This window comes from Moschus berezovskii, chromosome 5 (assembly GCF_049115385.1).
Source record: "Moschus berezovskii isolate FMDL1 chromosome 5, NW_MosBer_1.0, whole genome shotgun sequence".
Taxonomy (NCBI): Eukaryota; Metazoa; Chordata; class Mammalia; order Artiodactyla; family Moschidae; genus Moschus; species Moschus berezovskii.
Genome location: NC_142464.1, coordinates 37,044,094 through 37,062,252, shown reverse-complemented (window position 1 = coordinate 37,062,252; position 18,159 = coordinate 37,044,094). Strand labels below are relative to the sequence as shown.

Genomic DNA, 18,159 nt, shown 5'->3' with positions numbered 1-18,159 from the left:
CCTCTTCTTGCTGCTGCTGCTGCTGCTGCGTCACTTCAGTCGTGTCCGACTCTGTGTGACCCCATAGACAGAAGCCCACCAGGGTCCCCCGTCCCCGGGATTCTCCAGGCAAGAACACTGGAGTGGGTTGCCATTTCCTTCTCCAATGTGTGAAAGTGAAAAGAGAAAGTGAAGTCGCTCAGTCGTGTCCGACCCCTAGCGACCCCACGGACTGCAGCCAACGAGGCTCCTCCATCCATGGGATTTTCTAGGCAAGAGTACTGGAGTGGCTCGCCATTGCCTTCTCCCCTTCCTCTTCTTATAAAGACACTAATCCCATTATGGGGGCCTTACCTTCATGACCTCATCTAAACTTGATTATCTTCAAAAGGCCCCACTTTCAAATACCGTCACATTGAGGGGTTATGGCTTCATCATATGAATATTATAACAGCATTTATATTTTTGTGACTGGTTTATTTCACTCAGTATAATGTCTTTAAGTTTCATCCATTCTGTAGCATATGTCAGAATTTCCTTCCCTTAAAAGGCTGAATAATACTTCATCATGTGAACATTCCATATTTTGTCTATCCATTCATCTGTTGTAGAACACTTGAGTTGCAATTACCTTTTAGCCCTTGTGTATAATGTTACTATGCACATGGCTGTGTAACTATATTCTCAAAATTCTGCTTTCAATTCATTTGGATATATATCCAGATGTAGAATTGTTAGATTATAAAGTAATTCTGTTTATGATTTTTTAAGAGTTACTCTTTTCCATACCATCTCTACCAGTTTATATTCCCACCAACAAGGGTTTCCGTTTCTTCACATCCTCTCCGATAATTGTTTTGTTTTTGTTGATAATAGCTGTTCTGTTGGGTATGAGATGGTATCTCATTGTGATTTTACTTTACATTTCCCTAGTGATTAGCAATGTTGAGCACCTTTTTATGTGCTCGTTGGCCATTTATGTATCTTCTTTGAAGAAATGTCTGTGTAAATTCTTTGCCCATGTTAAAAATTGGGTTGTGTTTTATTCTTGCTGTTGCTGCTAAGTCGCTTCAGTCATGTCCGACTCTGTGCGACCCCATAGACAGCAGCCTACCAGGCTACCCCGTCCCTGGGATTCTCCAGGCAAGAACACTGGAGTGGGTTGCCATTTCCTTCTCCAATGCGTGAAAGTGAAAAGTGAAAGTGAAGCTGCTCAGTCATGTCCGACTTGTAGCAGCCCCATGGACTGCAGCCCACCAGGCTCCTTCGTCCATGGGATTTTCTAGGCAAGAGTACTGGAGTGGCTTGCCACTGCCTTCTTGGTTGTTGTTGAGTTCTAGCCATTCTTACATATTCTGGATAATAGCCCTTTATCAGATACATGATTTACATGATTTCTTCCATTTAATAGGTTGCTTTTTCATTCTATATTGGGTTGCTTTTTCATGTAATTGATTGTGTTCTTTGATGCACAAAGGTTTTAAGTTTTATGTCCACTTTATCTATTTTTTTAAATTGCCTATGCTTTTGAAATCATATCCAAAGAATCATTGCCCAATGAAGTAATGTGAAACGTTTCCCATATGTTTTCATTTAAGAGTCTTATAATTTTAGTTCTTATGATTAGTTCTTTGATCCATTTAGAGTTCATTTTTGTATATTGTATAAGGTAAGGATTCATCTTTACTTTTTACACGTGGATATTCATATTTCCCCAAAACAACTTGTTTGAAAGACTGTCCTTTCCTTACTGAATGGTCTTGGCAGTCTTGTTGATGCTCCCTGCTGGAGCAAAGGAAGAAAAGGGGCTCTGGTGCATGGAAATGAGAGAAGGACTTAAGAGACAGAATCTTGGGGAGACACCAGAAACTTCCTAAATAAGATAATCTTGGAGACAATTTCAGGAAAAAGATGCTGGAAACTTGTCGGATCAAAAGCACAAAAGGGAAGATTTAGAGCAACTTCTAGAACCAGAAAAAGTGAGAAAATAATGTTTTGTTTCTTTTCGAAAAATATGTGAAGTAAACAAGGAGGGGAGTGTGGAAAAAGATGAATGATAGGTACTTCACCTTAAGGAAATATAAAGAGTCCTATGGAAGACAGTCGGCATTAATAGTTATAATGAAGGGTGAAGTAATAAGATATGTGTCATGGACATGATACCTGTCAAATACTGTGGAAGTCTGGAAAAGGAAACAATTATTTCTAACAAGGGAATCGGTTGGGTCTTTGTGGATATATTGATAAAAATTTTAGGTTGAAAGCAACGGAAACCAACTATGATTAATTTACACAGAAAACAAAGCTACTAAGAGGATATTTGCTAGTTCATAGATTATCCAGGAAGAAATCTCGTTTCATCCGGGAGGTGATGTAATTCAAACTGAGCTATTTCAAATCCTAAAAGATGATGCTGTGAAAGTGTTGCACTCAGTATGCCAGCAAATTTGGAAAACTCAGCAGTGACCACAAGATTTGAAAAGCCCAATTTTCATTCCAGTATCAAGGAAGGGCAGTGCCATAGAATGTTCAAACTACCACACAATTGCAATCATTTCACATGCTAACCAAGGTAATGCTCAAAATCCTTCAAGCTGGACTTCAATAGTATGTGAACCGAGAACTTCCATATGAACAAGCTAGATTTAGAAAAGGCAGAAGAACCAGAGATCAAATTGTCAGCATTCGTTGGATGGTGGAAAAAAGCAAGGGAATTCCAGAAAAACATCTCGTTTTGCTTCACTGACTATACTTAAGCCTTTGACTGTGTGGATCACGACAAACTGTGGAAAATTCTTCAAAAGGTGGGAATACTGGACCACCTTACTTCCCTTCTGAGAAATCTGTACACAGATCAAGAAGCAGCCATTAGAACTAGATATGGAACAACAAGCTGGTTCAAAATTGGGAAAGGAGTATATCAAGGCTGTATATTGTCACCCTGCTTATTTAACTTCTATGCAGAGTACATCATGCGAAATGCTGGGCTGGAGGAAGCTCAACCTGGAATCAAGATTGCCAGGAGAAATGTCAGTAACTTCAGATATGAAGATGACACCACCCTAATGGCAGAAAGTGAAGGGAACTAAAGATCCTCTTGATAAGGTTGAAAGAGAAGACTGAAAAAACTGACTTAAAACTCAACATTCAAAAAATTAAAATCATGGCATCTGATCCAATCACTTCATGGCAAACAGAAGGGGAAAAATTGGAAGCAGTGACAGACTGTTTTCTTGGGCTCCAAAATCACTGCAGAGGGTGACTGAAGCCATGAAATTAAAAGACACTTGCTCCTTGGAAGAAAAGCTATAACAAACGTAGACATCGTATTAAAAAGCAGAGATAACACTTTGCCAACAAAGGTCTGTCTAGTCATAGAGATGATTTTTCTGGTAGTGATGTATGGATGTGAGAGTTGGACCATAAAGAAGACTGAGTGTTGAAGAATTGATGCTTTTGAATTGTGGTGCTGGAGAAGACTCTTGAGAATCCCTTGGACTGCAAGGAGATCAAACCAGTCCTAAAGGAAATCAATCCCGCATATTCATTGGAAGGACTGGTGCTGAAGCTGAAACTCCATTACTTTGGCACCTAATGCAAAGAGCCATCTCATTGGAAAATAACCTGATGCTTGAAAAGGTGGGCAGGAGGAGAAGGGGAAGACAGAGGATGAGACGGCTGGATGGCATCACCGATTCAATAGACATGAATTGGAGCAAACTCTGGAAGATGGTGAAGCCTGGTGTGCTGCAGTCCATGGGATCTCTGAGAGTTGGACACGACTGAGCAATTGAACAACAGCCAGGAAGAAATGAGAACCAAGTTTGGAAGAGACACTCCCTAGAACTGTATTTAAAATCGCAGCCCAGTATTCATCTTGTAATAAGGACAGCAATGTCACCAGTTTAACATGGGCATTCTCACTTACCTGCTCACATCTTCAATGCTAGGTCCAGATGTTACACCTGGACTTGGTGCTGCTGCTGCCTTTGGAAGCGCTGGTCAGAATGTACGCCCTGAACTGTTTGGTAACTTTGTGTAAAGTCTGGGAGAGGCACATCTGATTTGGAAGATTTTGGTCCTATAGTTATGTCCTAGCTACTAGAGAGGCAAAGAAAGTGAATCTGTGAAATTTTTTACCTTCTATTTTGGTTGAGTTCTGTCTCAAACAAATGGAAAATGCCCAACACTTAGGAAATGAGAAGGGCTTAAAGCTAGGTGATTGCAAAGCATGGTAACATCCACAGAGTTGAGAGAGGTAGAATTTGGAGTGCCGAAGAAGTAATAATAGTATTTAGACTTGCATTTGTAGTTGGAATTAGGGGAGTGGTGGTTCAAAAAAACAAGGTTTAGCTTCGTAATCAAAATGATACTAGCTGAAACCTGGGCTTTACAAAGGAAAACATTTGAGAGAAGAGATCATTGGGAAAGAATCATGGTTGTCTGTATTATATGAACATGAGAGAAAGAAACTTGGATGAATAGGCCCTCGTTATGAAAACCAAATGAAGAGCTTCTGGTGAGACCTTATGTGTTCAATTTACTTTTAAATGAATGAGGATTTTAAGAGGGAAAGTAGACAGTGCCACATTGCCAGGGGGGAACAGAAAGGATAAAGACTAAGAAGAATTCATTGGATTTGTTGAGTTTTGAAAGAAGAATTTCATTAGAAGAGATTTACAAGGAAAAAGGAACTGGGATGAAAGTAAAGAGGCAGAAGGGTCAGGTGCTTGAGGAAGTGAGACATAAGACTTGTCAAAGGAAATACTTGGGGAAAAACGATTTATTGAGCACCTACTGCATAGTAACCGTGTTAAGTGCTTGCAGAATCTAAGTGAACAACGGACAGAGATCAGTGCCCAGGGGGTCCTTACACTCTGCAGGGGTGAGGGCAGCCAAGTAGTTAACAATAAAAATAGCAAGTTTAATTTTATAGTGGTTAAAGGTGGTAAGTAGAAAAAACAAGTAAAGCAGAGTAAGAAAAATTAGTTGGATTTGTTCATCTTTGAAAGAAGAATTTCATTAGAATGGTGGGAATACAGGTCTAGTAGGGACTAGTTGGGGTTTGGGGATGGGAGTGTTGCAGTGGTTCATGGAGTGTAGGATAGGCTTCACTGAATTAAGAATGGAACCAAGACTTGAAGAAGGTGATGGAGGGAGCTAAGTAGATATCTAAGGAAGGAGTGTTTTAGGCAGAGGAATGGGAGACCCAAAGTTCTGAGCTGGAGCATGCTTGATGTGTTTGAGGAACAGGATGAGGAAGGGCAAGAAAAGTGGAAGAACCCAGATATTTCGAAGCCACCTTTTATAAGACCTTGTAAACCACCACAAGGACTTCAGAAGGACATCCTAAGCATCTACTCTAGGACTGACAGACAGCTCTTTGATATTCTTTGTAGCCCACTATGGGGTTAATCTAAATCTTCATATACAATTCAGAAAGACTTCAAACTTACTTTTCATAGGCTATTTTTATTTTTAACAACTTCCACAAAGAGATAATGAAAAACCAATACAGAAAGATAATGTTATATAAGAGATGCAACGTGAGGCAAGATTCTTTACTCAAGATACAGAAGGTAAACTGTGATATAGTTTTTTTTTTTTTTTTGCCTCAGAGTGAAGTGAACATCATGTTGTTCAATTGTCAATTTTATAATTTAATAAAAAATTGAGCACCCCTTTTAAACAAGTGTTTCTAAAAGAGCAGCTGTTGGTTTTGAACTTCCTCTGTTTTTTAAAGAAATTTTTTAGTGAAGGTACTAATGAGATATATTGAGGACTCAGAGTGGAAATTATGGTGACTATTTAAATCAGATTTCTCATCTGGATTGGCCTTAAATCATCTGAATAAATTCAGGTTTTACTCATGTCAGTTAAGGTTGAATTTGAATGTTTCATTTGGCATAATCCTCAAGATAACTCTCTGGTTGACTAAATTTTTCAGTTTTCAGCTGGGTATTTGATAGTAACAGACATGACCACACAGGTTGTTGACTAACTATAATATAATAAGAAACATAGAGCAAAGTGAACAGATAAAGGAATGCCTGTGTAACTAAGACTTTTATATTAGACAAGAGTGATATTAGAATTTCATATATTTTGTTTAGACTAGTGGGGATTTTGTTTCTAAAATGCCTCTGATTTTATCTGCTATTGTGGTCTGTAAAGCTCATCTTTTTTATCTCCATAATTTAAGCATCTTATTTTTGTCACTTCATGTACATTTAGTATCCTCTGATTTGGCTATAATGCTTTGGATGGAGCACAGAAGAAAAGGGTTTCACTAAGCCTGAAGTCTGATTTCGCTGTACGGTCATGTACTCTGATTGAATAAGGTCTATGTGTGGGTTTTTAAAAAATTTATTTATTGCAAACTATTGGTTTAATCATTCAAACCAACCCTGAATCTTGTGAAAATTCTCCTGATATGGGGTATATTAGAAAGGCTTTAATGAAGCCATTATAGAAAATGTTTCTTCTCATAAAAAACTCGCAACACTAAACAGCTGTCCTTTATATCTGGGGACAGGTGAAGGAAGATAGGGAATTATATGCATGCGTGTGTATTTATACAAGATACAATATATTTCAGGCATCCTTTTGGTATCAACCATCTGTCATTAGGAAAGTATTTTCAATATACACAGTTGACTTCTGGCTGGTAGAAGAGATGAAAAGGTCTAGCGTGTTATGATTCTGAACTGAAAATTGTGACAGTCTTACTTCTCATATTTGAAAATATTTTTGCATGTACATAGATTTTCAGTGTCACATTAAATCAAAATTAGCTTTCAATAACCCTTGTATTTCTTCTAGCATCAATTTGTAAAAGACTACTAAGAGCTAAGTCTGCTAAGAAATGTGGAAATCATATACTGGCAACAGTATTGCTGAAAAAAATACCCTGAAAGAGCTGATGGATGCTAAATAAAACCAAACTTTTCTTTGTTATAAATGTCTTCTGTTTTACTTTAAGAAACTTTTCCTTATGTGATTCCTTATATACACACTTAGGTATTTTCCAAAGAGTGGAAAACAAATTTTCTAGGAGCTGGCTCCATATGGTATGTGAACTTAAGCATATATTCTTCAAATGTTTAAATAGGGCTATACTTTAACTCCTTTTATATTTCGTTTTTTGTGTAAACTAAGATGCACCTTCCTTCTAATTTATATTCAGAGGAATTTACAAGGAAACATACAAAGTAAAAATTTTTTGTATGATAATTTAAATATAAATTCTTATTTTCAGTTTAATACCAGTTCAAGTTGGATTTGCAAGAAATTAATGCATAATTGACTCTAGGATGAAATAAGAGTAGAGTGATAGTAATTGTCTTTAAGAATTGATTTTTAAATGATTTTTATAATGGCTAGCAAGAGATGCAAAGAGATACTTGGAGGTTTTGCTTTTATGCTTAAGGGTTCATTAGCACTAATTTGATAAAGAAGATAATATCCTTTGGAAGAGAGCTTTAGGTAGGACAAGTTAGTAGCTTCTGTGGGTCATTATTTTCCTAGTGAGTAACTTTAATACTGAAGAGACTGTGGCCGAAGTATTAAACAACAAAAATCCTTTTCACACACAGTTCCTTGCAAGTGGGGCAAAGTAGATCTTCTCAACAGCTTTCTCATGTGTGAAGAAAATAGCATCTTTGATTAAAACAAACTTGGACTCGTCTGGTGGAGGGGGGAGTGCATTACATGGTTTTGGTGACTTCATTCACCCACTTTTTCTTTCTCCTGAGTTGACAGAGTTACCACACTATACCTGCTGAAGCACAGGTTGACTGAAGGGAAAACACTCTTTGCTCCCTCACCTTAGCTGCTTCACTGGTTGACAAACATACATTGAAGGACTGCTGGAAAAGTTAAAAAAAAAAATGTATACAAGACACTGCTTTAAATCAATGAACATAAGCTTATATTTTAATTATTATTAATACAATTTTTATAAACAACTAATACACATGGTCTAGAGGCAAATTAAGTCTCTCACTTTTATCTGAAACTGGTGACCTCTGAATTCACTGCTTTGATTACCGGAGTATCTCTTGTCCCCCTCCTCTGAATCCACAGGTTTAGAATTGAGGGTATCTGATCACTCATTTGCTTCAGCCTTCAGAATTTCTGTCAGTCATGTTCTCTGAATGAATCTTATCAGCCCATGTCTCTGAGTCTTCCATCAACTGAGTGGATTGTTTCTGCCCCAGTTATTTCTTGCAGAGCAGAAGCATGTGAGTCCCTAGCCAGTGAAATACTGGTGACTGATCCTATCTACTGGTGACCAGCTCCAGGCCTCTTTGGCTCAGGCTTACTCAGTATTGTCATCTGTAAGTGGGAATGATATCCCTGGTGGCTCAGACAATAAAGAGCCTGCCTACAATGCGGGAGACCCTGGTTCAATCTCTGAGTCAGGAAGATTCGCCTCGAGAAGGAAATGACAGTCCACTCTAGTATTCTTCCCTGGGCAACCCCATGGACAGAGGAACCTGGTGGTTTATACAGTCCATGGGGGCACAAAGAATCAGACACAACTGAGCGACTAATGCTCACTCCCTTGCACAAGGAGGCAGTGAGGGCTAATGAGGCAATGGATGTTTGTTACATAGTGTAGAGCCTAAAGAGTAAAAGTTCACCAAGTGGTATGTAACATCATTAGCATCATCATCCTATAATCTTTTAGAAATAGCCTATTTATCCTCCGTGGGTTACTTACTTTCCAGATCCTGTCAAGACATCTCCCGCTCATTCAGATTTATCTTCTTATCTGAGGCAGTCATACTGACCAAGTGATGGATTGAATAACATGCAGTGAATATCATACAGAATAATCTCACATTTTATTTATCACCTCATTCCCTATTCCTGGAGCACAAGTGTGACCTTCAGTTCATTCGGTCAGTTGTGTCCAACTCTTTGTGACCCCATGATCTGCAGCACACCAGGCCTCCCTGTCCATCACCAACTCCTGGAGTTTATGCTAACTCATGTTCATTGAGTCGGTGATGTCATGCAACCATCTCATCTTCTGTCGTCCCCTTCTCCTCCTACCTTCAATCTTTCCCATCATTAGGGTCTTTTCAAATGAGTCAGCTCTTCGCATCAGGTGGCCAAAGTATTGGAGTTTCAGCTTCAACATCAGTCCTTCCAGTGAACACCCAGGACTCATGTCCTTTAGGATGGACTGGTTGGATCTCCTTGAAGTCCAAGGGACTCTCAAGAGTCTTCTCCAACACCGCAGTTCAAAAGCATCAATTCTTCAGTGCTCAGCTTTCTTTATAGTCCAGCTCTTACATCCATACAAAACCACTGGAAAAACCATAGATGGACCTTTGTTGACAAAGTAATGTCTCTGCTTTTTAATATGCTGTTAAAAGTTATGACGAGCTGGTCATAACTTTCCTTCCAAGGAGTAAGTGTCTTTTAATTTCATGGCTGCAGTCACCATCTGCAATGATTTTGGAGCCCCCCAAAATAAAGTCTGACACGGTTTCCACTGTTTCTCCATCTATTTGCCATGAAGTGATGCGACTGGATGCCATGATCTTAGTTTTCTGAATGTTGAGCTTTAAGCCAACTTTTTTACTCTCTTCTTTCACTTTCATCAAGAGGCTGTTTAGTTCCTCTTCACTTTCTGCCATAAGGGTGGTGTCATCTGCATATCTGAGGTTATTGATATTTCTCCTAGCAATCTTGATTCCAGCTTGTGCTTCCTCCAGCCCAGTGTTTCTCATGATGTACTCTGCATATAAGTTAAATAAGCAGGGTGACAATATATAGCCTTGAGGTACTCCTTTTCCTATTTGGAACCAGTCTGTTGTTCCATGTCCAGTTCTACCTGTTGCTTCCTGACCTGCATACAGATTTCTCAAAAGGCAGGTCAGGTGGTCTGGTATTCCTATCTCTTTCAGAGTTTTCTATGGTTTGTTGTGATCCACACAGTCAAAGGCTTTGGCATAGTCAATGAAGCAGAAATAGATGTTTTTCTGGAAATTTCTTGCTTTTTCCATGATCCAGCAGTTGTTGGCAATTTGATCTCTGGTTCCTCTGCCTTTTCTAAATCCAGGTTGAATATCTGGAATTTCACGGTTCACGTATTGCTGAAGCCTGGCTTGGAGAATTTTGAGCATGACTTTACTAGCGTGTGAGATGAGTGCAATTGTGCGGTAGTTTAAACATTCTTTGGATTGTCTTTCTTTGGAATTGGAATGAAAACTGACCTTTTCCAGTCCTGTGACCACTGCTGAGTTTTCCAAATTTGCTGGCATATTGAGTGCATCACTTTCACAGCATCATCTTTCAGGATTCGAAATAGCTCAGCTGGAATTCCATCCCCTCCACTAGCTTTGTTTGTAGTGATGCTTCCTAAGGCCCACTTGACTTCATATTCCAGGATGTCTGGCTCTAGGTGAGTGATCAGACCATCATGATTATCTGGGTCATGAAGATCTTTTTTGCATAGGTCTTCTGTGTATTCTTGCCACCTCTTTTTAATATCTTCTGCTTCTGTTAGGTCCCTACAATTTCTGTCCTTTATTGAGCCCATCTTTGCATTAAAGTTTCCCTTAATATCTCTAATTTTTTTTGAAGAGATCTCAAGTCTTTCCTATTCTATTTTTTTCTTCTATTTCTTTGCATTGATTGCTGAGGAGGGCTTTCTTATCTCTCCTTGCTATTCTTTGGAACTCTGTGTTCAAATGGGTATATCTTTCCTTTTCTCCTTTGCTTTTCGCTTCTCTTCTTTTCACAGTATTTGTAAGGCTTCCTCAGAACAGTCATTTTGCTTTTTTGCATTTCTTTTTCTTGGGGATGGTCTTGATCCCTGTCTCCTGTACAATGTCACTAGCCCCCTTCCATAGTTCATCAGGTACTCTGTCTATCAGATCTAGTCCCTTATATCGATTTCTCACTTCCACTGTATAGTCGTAAGGGATTTGATTTAGGTCATACCTGAATGGTCTAGTGGTTTTCCCCACTTAGCCTTTATTTGAATCACACTGAAACCAGGTATTAATAGAATTATGTCTGTATGGGGTTCAGAGGTCCTGGGGTAGTCTGGAGGTTTATTATTGTTTTGTTTTTACTTTAACTCTGTAGCTTATCTTAACAAACTAACTGATCATTTTCATTAGTTGTTTAATTGTGTAAGTTGCCTTTAATTGCCTGCTACTCTTTAATGTTAATTGTTTTTTTGTGTGTAGTCATCTTATTTTGTATGCAGGCTGTATAGGTCCTTGTTATAGTCATGGTCTGACATAGACTTTTTTTAAAAAAAACCTCACAATCTCTAGGTAAATGATAGTGTCCTATATTTAAGATATTATTTTTTTAGAAAATTCCATGAAACATTTTTTTTGTAATGGGTTATAATGATCAAATTATACCCTCTACATCCATAGTGTTACATTATTTTAGGAGAATAAAGTTTGGGCTTATTTATTCTCTTTCATAAGCTATCTCAGATCCCTTTATTGAGTTGTGAGGAGTAGCAATGATAAAAGACCAACATTGAAAGCCTGTATCAGAAGATATTATGTCTATTTCATAATATTTGGACTGTACCCTGTTAATAATGATCATATTTGTATTAGGTAAAAATGGCTTATGCTATTGATTGGTATTTAATTTCATTAAGATATGTTCAGAGTATTTTATAACAAATACTCTATTACTTTTATAAATGCTTCAAAAAGGATCCCTTCTATGATGGTGGTTATAAAATTCAGTTTTAGTTTTTGATATATATCTTTAGTGAACAGTTATTTCAGGAAAAAATATCAATCTGCTAAAATCATTGACCTTGTTTATAAGTAAAGGTTTGGAAATTTTAAAGCTGAAGTGCAGTCTGGTTGTCTCTTTTTAGTTGTGTGTGGAATTTTTTTGTTGCTAGTGGTAACTGTAGAGAATTTTTTTCAAATAGCATCCTTTTAATAACAATGGTCTCCCCAAATATACTGTGGCATAGCTTTAAACTTTATTAAGTCTGTCTTGGACTCCCCCTTCCTCTCTCTGAGTAAATGGAAGAAAAGTTTGGCAGGCTCCATGCTGTGCACTTGATTGATGTCCAGAACATCTGAAGGACTTTTGTGTCCTGCCTGCTCTCCATGAGTGCATAATGTGTGAATACTTAAAGAAGGTCAGCCCTTATCACATGTAATCTAGGCCTGAAGGCAGATCAGCGGTGACAGTCATATCCCGTAAGTAAGAACACAAATCATCCTCTACATGCTTTAGACAAGTTGTGGGATATTTTTTCTCTCTTTTTACCCCTTCCCACTCATGGCGGGGGACCTTGGCAGAGCCATGAAAGCAGAGAGAAGACGTGCTTGGAATAATGTGTCACTCCTCGGAGGGAGGAAGGGATTGTTTATTTGTCATGATGTGATGGTCTTTCACTGTGCAGCTGAAGGGAGCTTTGGGTTGTTAATGACTAGTGATGTGGAATGCTGCAAATTAGAATGGGGTGGGGAGGCAAGAGGCAGCCTGAAAGCGGCTGAAGTTGTGGCCTTTGTAAACCCCAGAGTCAGGAAAAAAGGTTTTTTGCACACTTGAGTTCTGTTGTTTATTTTTTCTCCGATAAGGGAGTAACTTTTTATATTATCTTGTAAGTATAAAGCTGAAAATCAGAATGGCAAGACGCATTAGCCACTACAATCCTGAACACACTTTTCAATTTTTTGCGCAACTAGTATGAAAGTATGAAAACTATTTTACTGCAAACCTCTGTGGCATGATAGGTACTTAAAATGCTATAACTTCTAATAGGAGCAAGGAAAGAACTGTTTTTTATGTGTCTGTGTGTTTGAACAGAAGTTTTAAAGCAAACATTCCAAACAATATTAGCAGAGATGTTCAAGTGTTAAAATAACACTCACCTTATTGTTCTCATGGAGACTATTAAGGATATTGTTGCATTTTCTTATATAAAAAGGAAAATATTTTTCATCTAATCTCAAAAATTTTGCTAGTTTCTTTTGAAATGCAATCATCTGCAAGAAGTAGTTGTGGTCAGGTCATACAATGGAAACTGTGCAGATACCCCATTCAGAGGCCAAGACATTGCTTCCTATGCATGTAAGATAAAATCAGAAATCAAATTAGGAGCTATAGGGCCCTTCCTTCTCAATGTCTCCCAGCCTTCTTTTCCAGCCCAGTTTCTCTGCTCTCAAGGCATATCCAGGATTTCGTGTTCTCAGCAAACATTGCTCTTTTTCTTGCTCATAAATGTCTGTACTGTCTGTTCTCTTTGCTTGGAATCCCTCTGCCCTCCCTTCACCCAGTGAATTCCTACTTACCTTTGAGGACCTAATTCAAATGCCTCTTCCCCACAAGTCCAATCCCACCCCCGGCTAGAATTAATCTTTGTTTATGCACTGTATTTTCCGTGTTCCCTCGGCAGAGCTGGCCATGTCTGTAGTGCCTTGTCATGATTTGATTGTGTTTGTCTTAGCCCACTACAAGGTAGGCTTTGTCCTAAAGGCAGGTATGGTGTAATGTTCCCATGCCCCATTCACTTGACACAGTCCCCCATATATAGTTTAAAAAGCTGTGTCTCTATATAAAAGTAGGAGATTTGGAGGCGTTTTATGTGAAAATAAGTCACAAGTTGAAACTGTTATAAAGTAGTCTCATATTTTCAAACTGCTTCTTGTATTTCTTCAGTTACATAATGATTTAATAAATGAGGTAAATAAAATGATTAAATATTTGCCTTTGTGAGTATAATATGAATTTTTAAAACTCAATTATCCTAAGATATATTCTCTCTCTATATATATATATATATAATATCCTTGTTTTAGTGATCATATTATTTGTGACAGGAAGAATTTGGCAAATGTCATTAAAGAACATTATTGTTAATAAGGATTTTTTTTTCGGTCAAGAGGCAGGAGAGTGATTAGTGAAAGTTGTCAGGAAGTTGACTATTTTCTGATGTCCTCCTATGTACTGGGCACTGTATTCAGTAATTTCTGTTCATTTACTTGTCTAATTGGTATAACCATCTTAACGGGTACTGAGCAGATTATAGATTATAGAACAGAGAGCTGAAATAATTTACCTAAGATTATACAGATGACACAAACAGGCTTTCTCTACAAGATGGATCCCCAAACCTAGAATGTGTGCGTCTGTGTATGCATTCTGCAGATGATGCAGAGTGATGACTTTTACTCTTCTTGGTAATACTAGCTGCAGTCTTTTTTCTTTCCTTGCCCCTCCCAGGTGTACAGATTCAATGTGATGCCTTTCTTTCAATATTCTCTCAGAGCTTTCTTTGAAGCCTCATTTGGTGTGTACTTTACAGTGAGTGGGCTAAATCAAATGCAAATATGGATTTTTTTTTTCTTTGCTAAGTCAGATTTCTGATCTGCATTACAAGAATTTTTAAGGATCTTTTGACCCTGTTTGTCTAGAATCGAAGTATGTGTTTTATACACATCTGCATTGTTGGTACCTGAAAGAAAGGTGAAAGGGTTAGTTGCTCAGTTGTGTCTGACTCTTTGCGACCCCATAGCCTGTAGCCCTGGAGAAGGAAATGGCGACCCACTCCAGTGTTCTTGCCTGGAGAATCCCAGGGACGGGGGAGCCTGGTGGGCTGCTGTCTGTGGGGTCACACAGAGTCGGACACGACTGAAGTGACTTAGCAGCAGCAGCAGCCTGTAGGCCACTGGGCTCCTCTGTCCATGGAATTCTCCAGGCAAGAATACTGGAGTGGGTTGTCATTTCCTCCTTTAGCTAAGGGATATTCCTGACCCAGGGATTGAACCCGGGCCTCCTGTATTACAGGCGGATTCTTTACCATTTGAGCCATCAGGGAAATCTGGCATATGTTAAATGGTAAAGGCAAAATGGAGGGAATTAATCGGGCTACCTCTTGAATTTCTTCATAGAAGTAAAAAAAAAAAAAAGCTGTATTGCCAAAAACTTTGACTAAATGAAAAACTCTCCTCACACTTCTAACTTTCACTTCTATTCACATGAGTGAGTAAATGAGAATCGCTCAATCATGTCCGACTCTGTGCGACCCCATAAACTGTTGCCCGCCAGGCTCCTCTGTCCGTGGAATTCTCCAGGCAAGAATACTGGAGTGGGTTGCTATTTCCTTCTCCAGGGGCTCTTCCTGACTCCTGATCGAACCTGGGTCTCTTGCATTACAGGCAGATTCTTTACAATCTGAGCCACCAGTGAAAGTGAAAGTCGCTCAGTTGTGCCTGACTCTTTGCAATCCCATAGACTATATCATCCATGGAATTCTCGAGGCCAGAATACTGGAGTGGGTAGCCTTTCCCTTCTTCAGAGGATCTTCCCAACCCAGGGATCGAACCCAGGTCTCCTGCATTGCAGGCGGATTCTTTACCAGCTGAGCCACAAGGGAAACCCTCTACTCACATAATTGGAGATTCAGGTTCAGAGACTCATCTTATATTCTAAAATCTTAAACCTTTGTAAAAATTCATTAAGCCAGTTCATGCTCAAAAGCCTGTCAGTTATTTATATGATATATAGCCTAAACTCTGTAACCTTAATTCAGAGTCCTGCACAATCTGCTTCCACTCTGTCTAACTTTCTTTCCAGTCATTTACTATAGGAGCCACCTGTTCCAGTAAGATTTTTTCGTCTCATGCTATTGCACAGATGAAGTATTTAATCCTGCCTCTAATCCTTGCTCATATAATTTCCTCTCTTTTCATCCCCTCTATCTCTGTATAAATTCAATTCATATTTCAGCATCCAACTCTGCCTTCTATGGCAGGCCCAGTCTAATCCATCCCTTACTCTGATTTTCCATCTTTATTCCATTTGAAGACACTTCATTTTAAAGTGACTACTGTTTTTCACTTACTTCTCTATTACATATACACTATTTTTTCTATGGTACTGGGAACTTCTTGAGTGTGTTTACTTCAGCTAGCACATAGTCCATCAGAAATGGTTGCTGGTATGTCTTGTTTTGAACTGGATTAGGATTTTGGGACAAGAGCAACTATTTTCTCTTTATGCTTTGTACCATTTGTGGATGCCCATACTGGGGAAATGTGAGCAGTGGGAACTGTCCCACATTTTAGCCATTCAGTCTTCATCCCAGAGCTCAAGGCTAGGTTCCAAATTGGCAATGGAACCATGTTGTGATGTGGCACAGAGCCGAATGTAGAAAGTTTGGACAAGAGGTTCTATTTGCTTGATTTTGGTCTGTTCTTCACTCATGTTACCCCTTTGATCCTGATCACTCTTATTTATTTTAGTATGCCTCAGTCTCCCTAAAAGGAATATGGATAAATGATACTGAAAGATTATCTCATTTACCTCCCAAACTTCTATTTTCCTGAGAAGTAAGGTGTGTGGATTCTGTGAAATGCTTAATATGTAGTTTAAGCTTAGCATATTCCAAAATTTTTGATGTGGTTAAAAATATTATATTTGTGTGAAATTCCATTTCATGAAATGGAACTGAGGATGTTGGATTGATAGTATTAATAGCGTTTGTTCTCCTAACAAACAATTGTTCAGCTACTCTAAGATGGAGAATAGATTTGAATGTCATCCATTAGGGTAGTGCTGGGAATTGTTGGTGTGTGTGAAGAGAAAGTGGGGTGTCTCTTAAGAAGGAGAAGATAGCAGAGATTTTTTTCCCCAATAAAGTGATTCTTAAAATTTCAAGTAAACGCATTCTAATGCTATCTTCGATATAACCATTGAATTATGTCTCTGCTCTCATACTCATATATCCTTTATCATGCAAATGGATTAGATTTAATAACTACTTTTGTTTGTATCTGTCTATGGTGATATTGTTCTTTCTATAACACTGAAAATTTGTTTATATTTTTTGCTGTTCTTTAATTATCAACAGTTCCCAGAGTGAATCAGAGTCTTTTTAAAATGTCCCTTAGTTTCAGACAGGTCACTCAGAATATCATTAGAAAGATGAAATATTACAAAATAGTCATAGTTATATTTAGGCACAATTATAATTAACATGTAAAACATTGAATAACTTACCTTGGTTTTATTCTCATAATAAAATAGGTTAGGTTCACGGTACTTTTTTTTTTTGCTCTATAGAAAAAATTTAGTCATATCAAATTAATTAATTAATTAATAGCTTAACTGAACTCTTTCAACTTGGAATATTCATTAAAGATGCATTTTGTATGTGCCCCTTTTTTGTATCCGTGCACTTGATTCAGAGGCATTTGCCTCATTATATAAATGTTGATGTAGTGTGAGAAAATGCCATACCATGACATTTTGATGTGTTGCAACATTTCTATCGTGTTATCAAAGAAAAATTTTTTATTTCTCCTTGTCTTTCTACGATTCCCAAAGAGTTACCGTTCATGGCAGGGGCGGGGGGCAAGGGGAGCAAAAACCCTTAACAGAAGAAATAAGCAGTTGCATGTCAGCACAAGAGCACAGTATAGGTGTGTGTCTCTCGGGAATTGTCTCCGCAGCTGCCCAGGAGGTGTGGGGACTTCGGCATGGTCAGTTCGGAGCGAAGTCCCGCCTGCCCTGGCCTCTGTGTGGACAGCTGGGTCCGGCTCCTTTCTTAAGAAAACAACCCGGCCCGGGGTCCTCACCGCCCTTTGTTGGCCTCCCCACGAGGTGATCAGTTGAAGTCTCCGTGGTGACAGAACCAGTTTGTAACAGGCTTGTCTTTCACGGTCCTGTCCAGGGCTTGCTGGCAGGCTTGCCGGAAGCTCTGACAAGAGTGGCAGCAGAGGAGTCTCCGTGAAAGAAGGAAAGGCAAGAAACAGGAGGCTTAAACAGGCAGGTCACATTGACTGCTCTCCTGCTGCAATGGGTTGGCTGGACGAACTAAACTGGCAGCTTCACATTTCCTTGCTCATTCTTCTGTCTATGCACACGAGGGGTAAGAAGATCAGTGCCCCGCAGTACAGTGCTGACAGGGGGCTCCGTGAATGTCTGGTTTCGTGGTTTTTTATCACAGAAGGGAAAGTTCAGGGCAGAAGTTCATCGGCTAAACATTTCCAGCTCCCATCCTCCAACTGCTCTGTAACCTTACTACTTTCTCTATCAGGGCAATGCTTTGTAGAGAGTGTGTCAGAATAATTTTAAAAGGGATGCAAAGTTTCTGTTTTTTCTAGCAATTAACTATGTTCAGTCTAGTTTGGAACTTTGTGTATGAGGTTGATTGTCAACATACTG

The 18,159-nt window shown here is 38.8% G+C and overlaps 1 protein-coding gene across 6 annotated transcripts in view; it reads left to right on the top strand.

Annotated features, from left to right (window-relative positions):
- Window positions 1–18,159, top strand: part of BMPR1B (bone morphogenetic protein receptor type 1B) — a 228,708-nt gene that overhangs the window by 101,340 nt on the left and 109,209 nt on the right. Inside the window, exon 1 of one of the 6 annotated variants that reach the window (XM_088836223.1) lies at window positions 17,343–17,863. The exons of the other annotated variants lie outside the window; for them this stretch is intronic. Coding sequence (XP_088692349.1) covers window positions 17,791–17,863 — 73 coding nt within the window. The 5' untranslated portion in view covers window positions 17,343–17,790. Of the gene's footprint in view, window positions 1–17,342; window positions 17,864–18,159 lie in introns of those variants that run through there. 6 annotated transcript variants of the gene reach the window in all.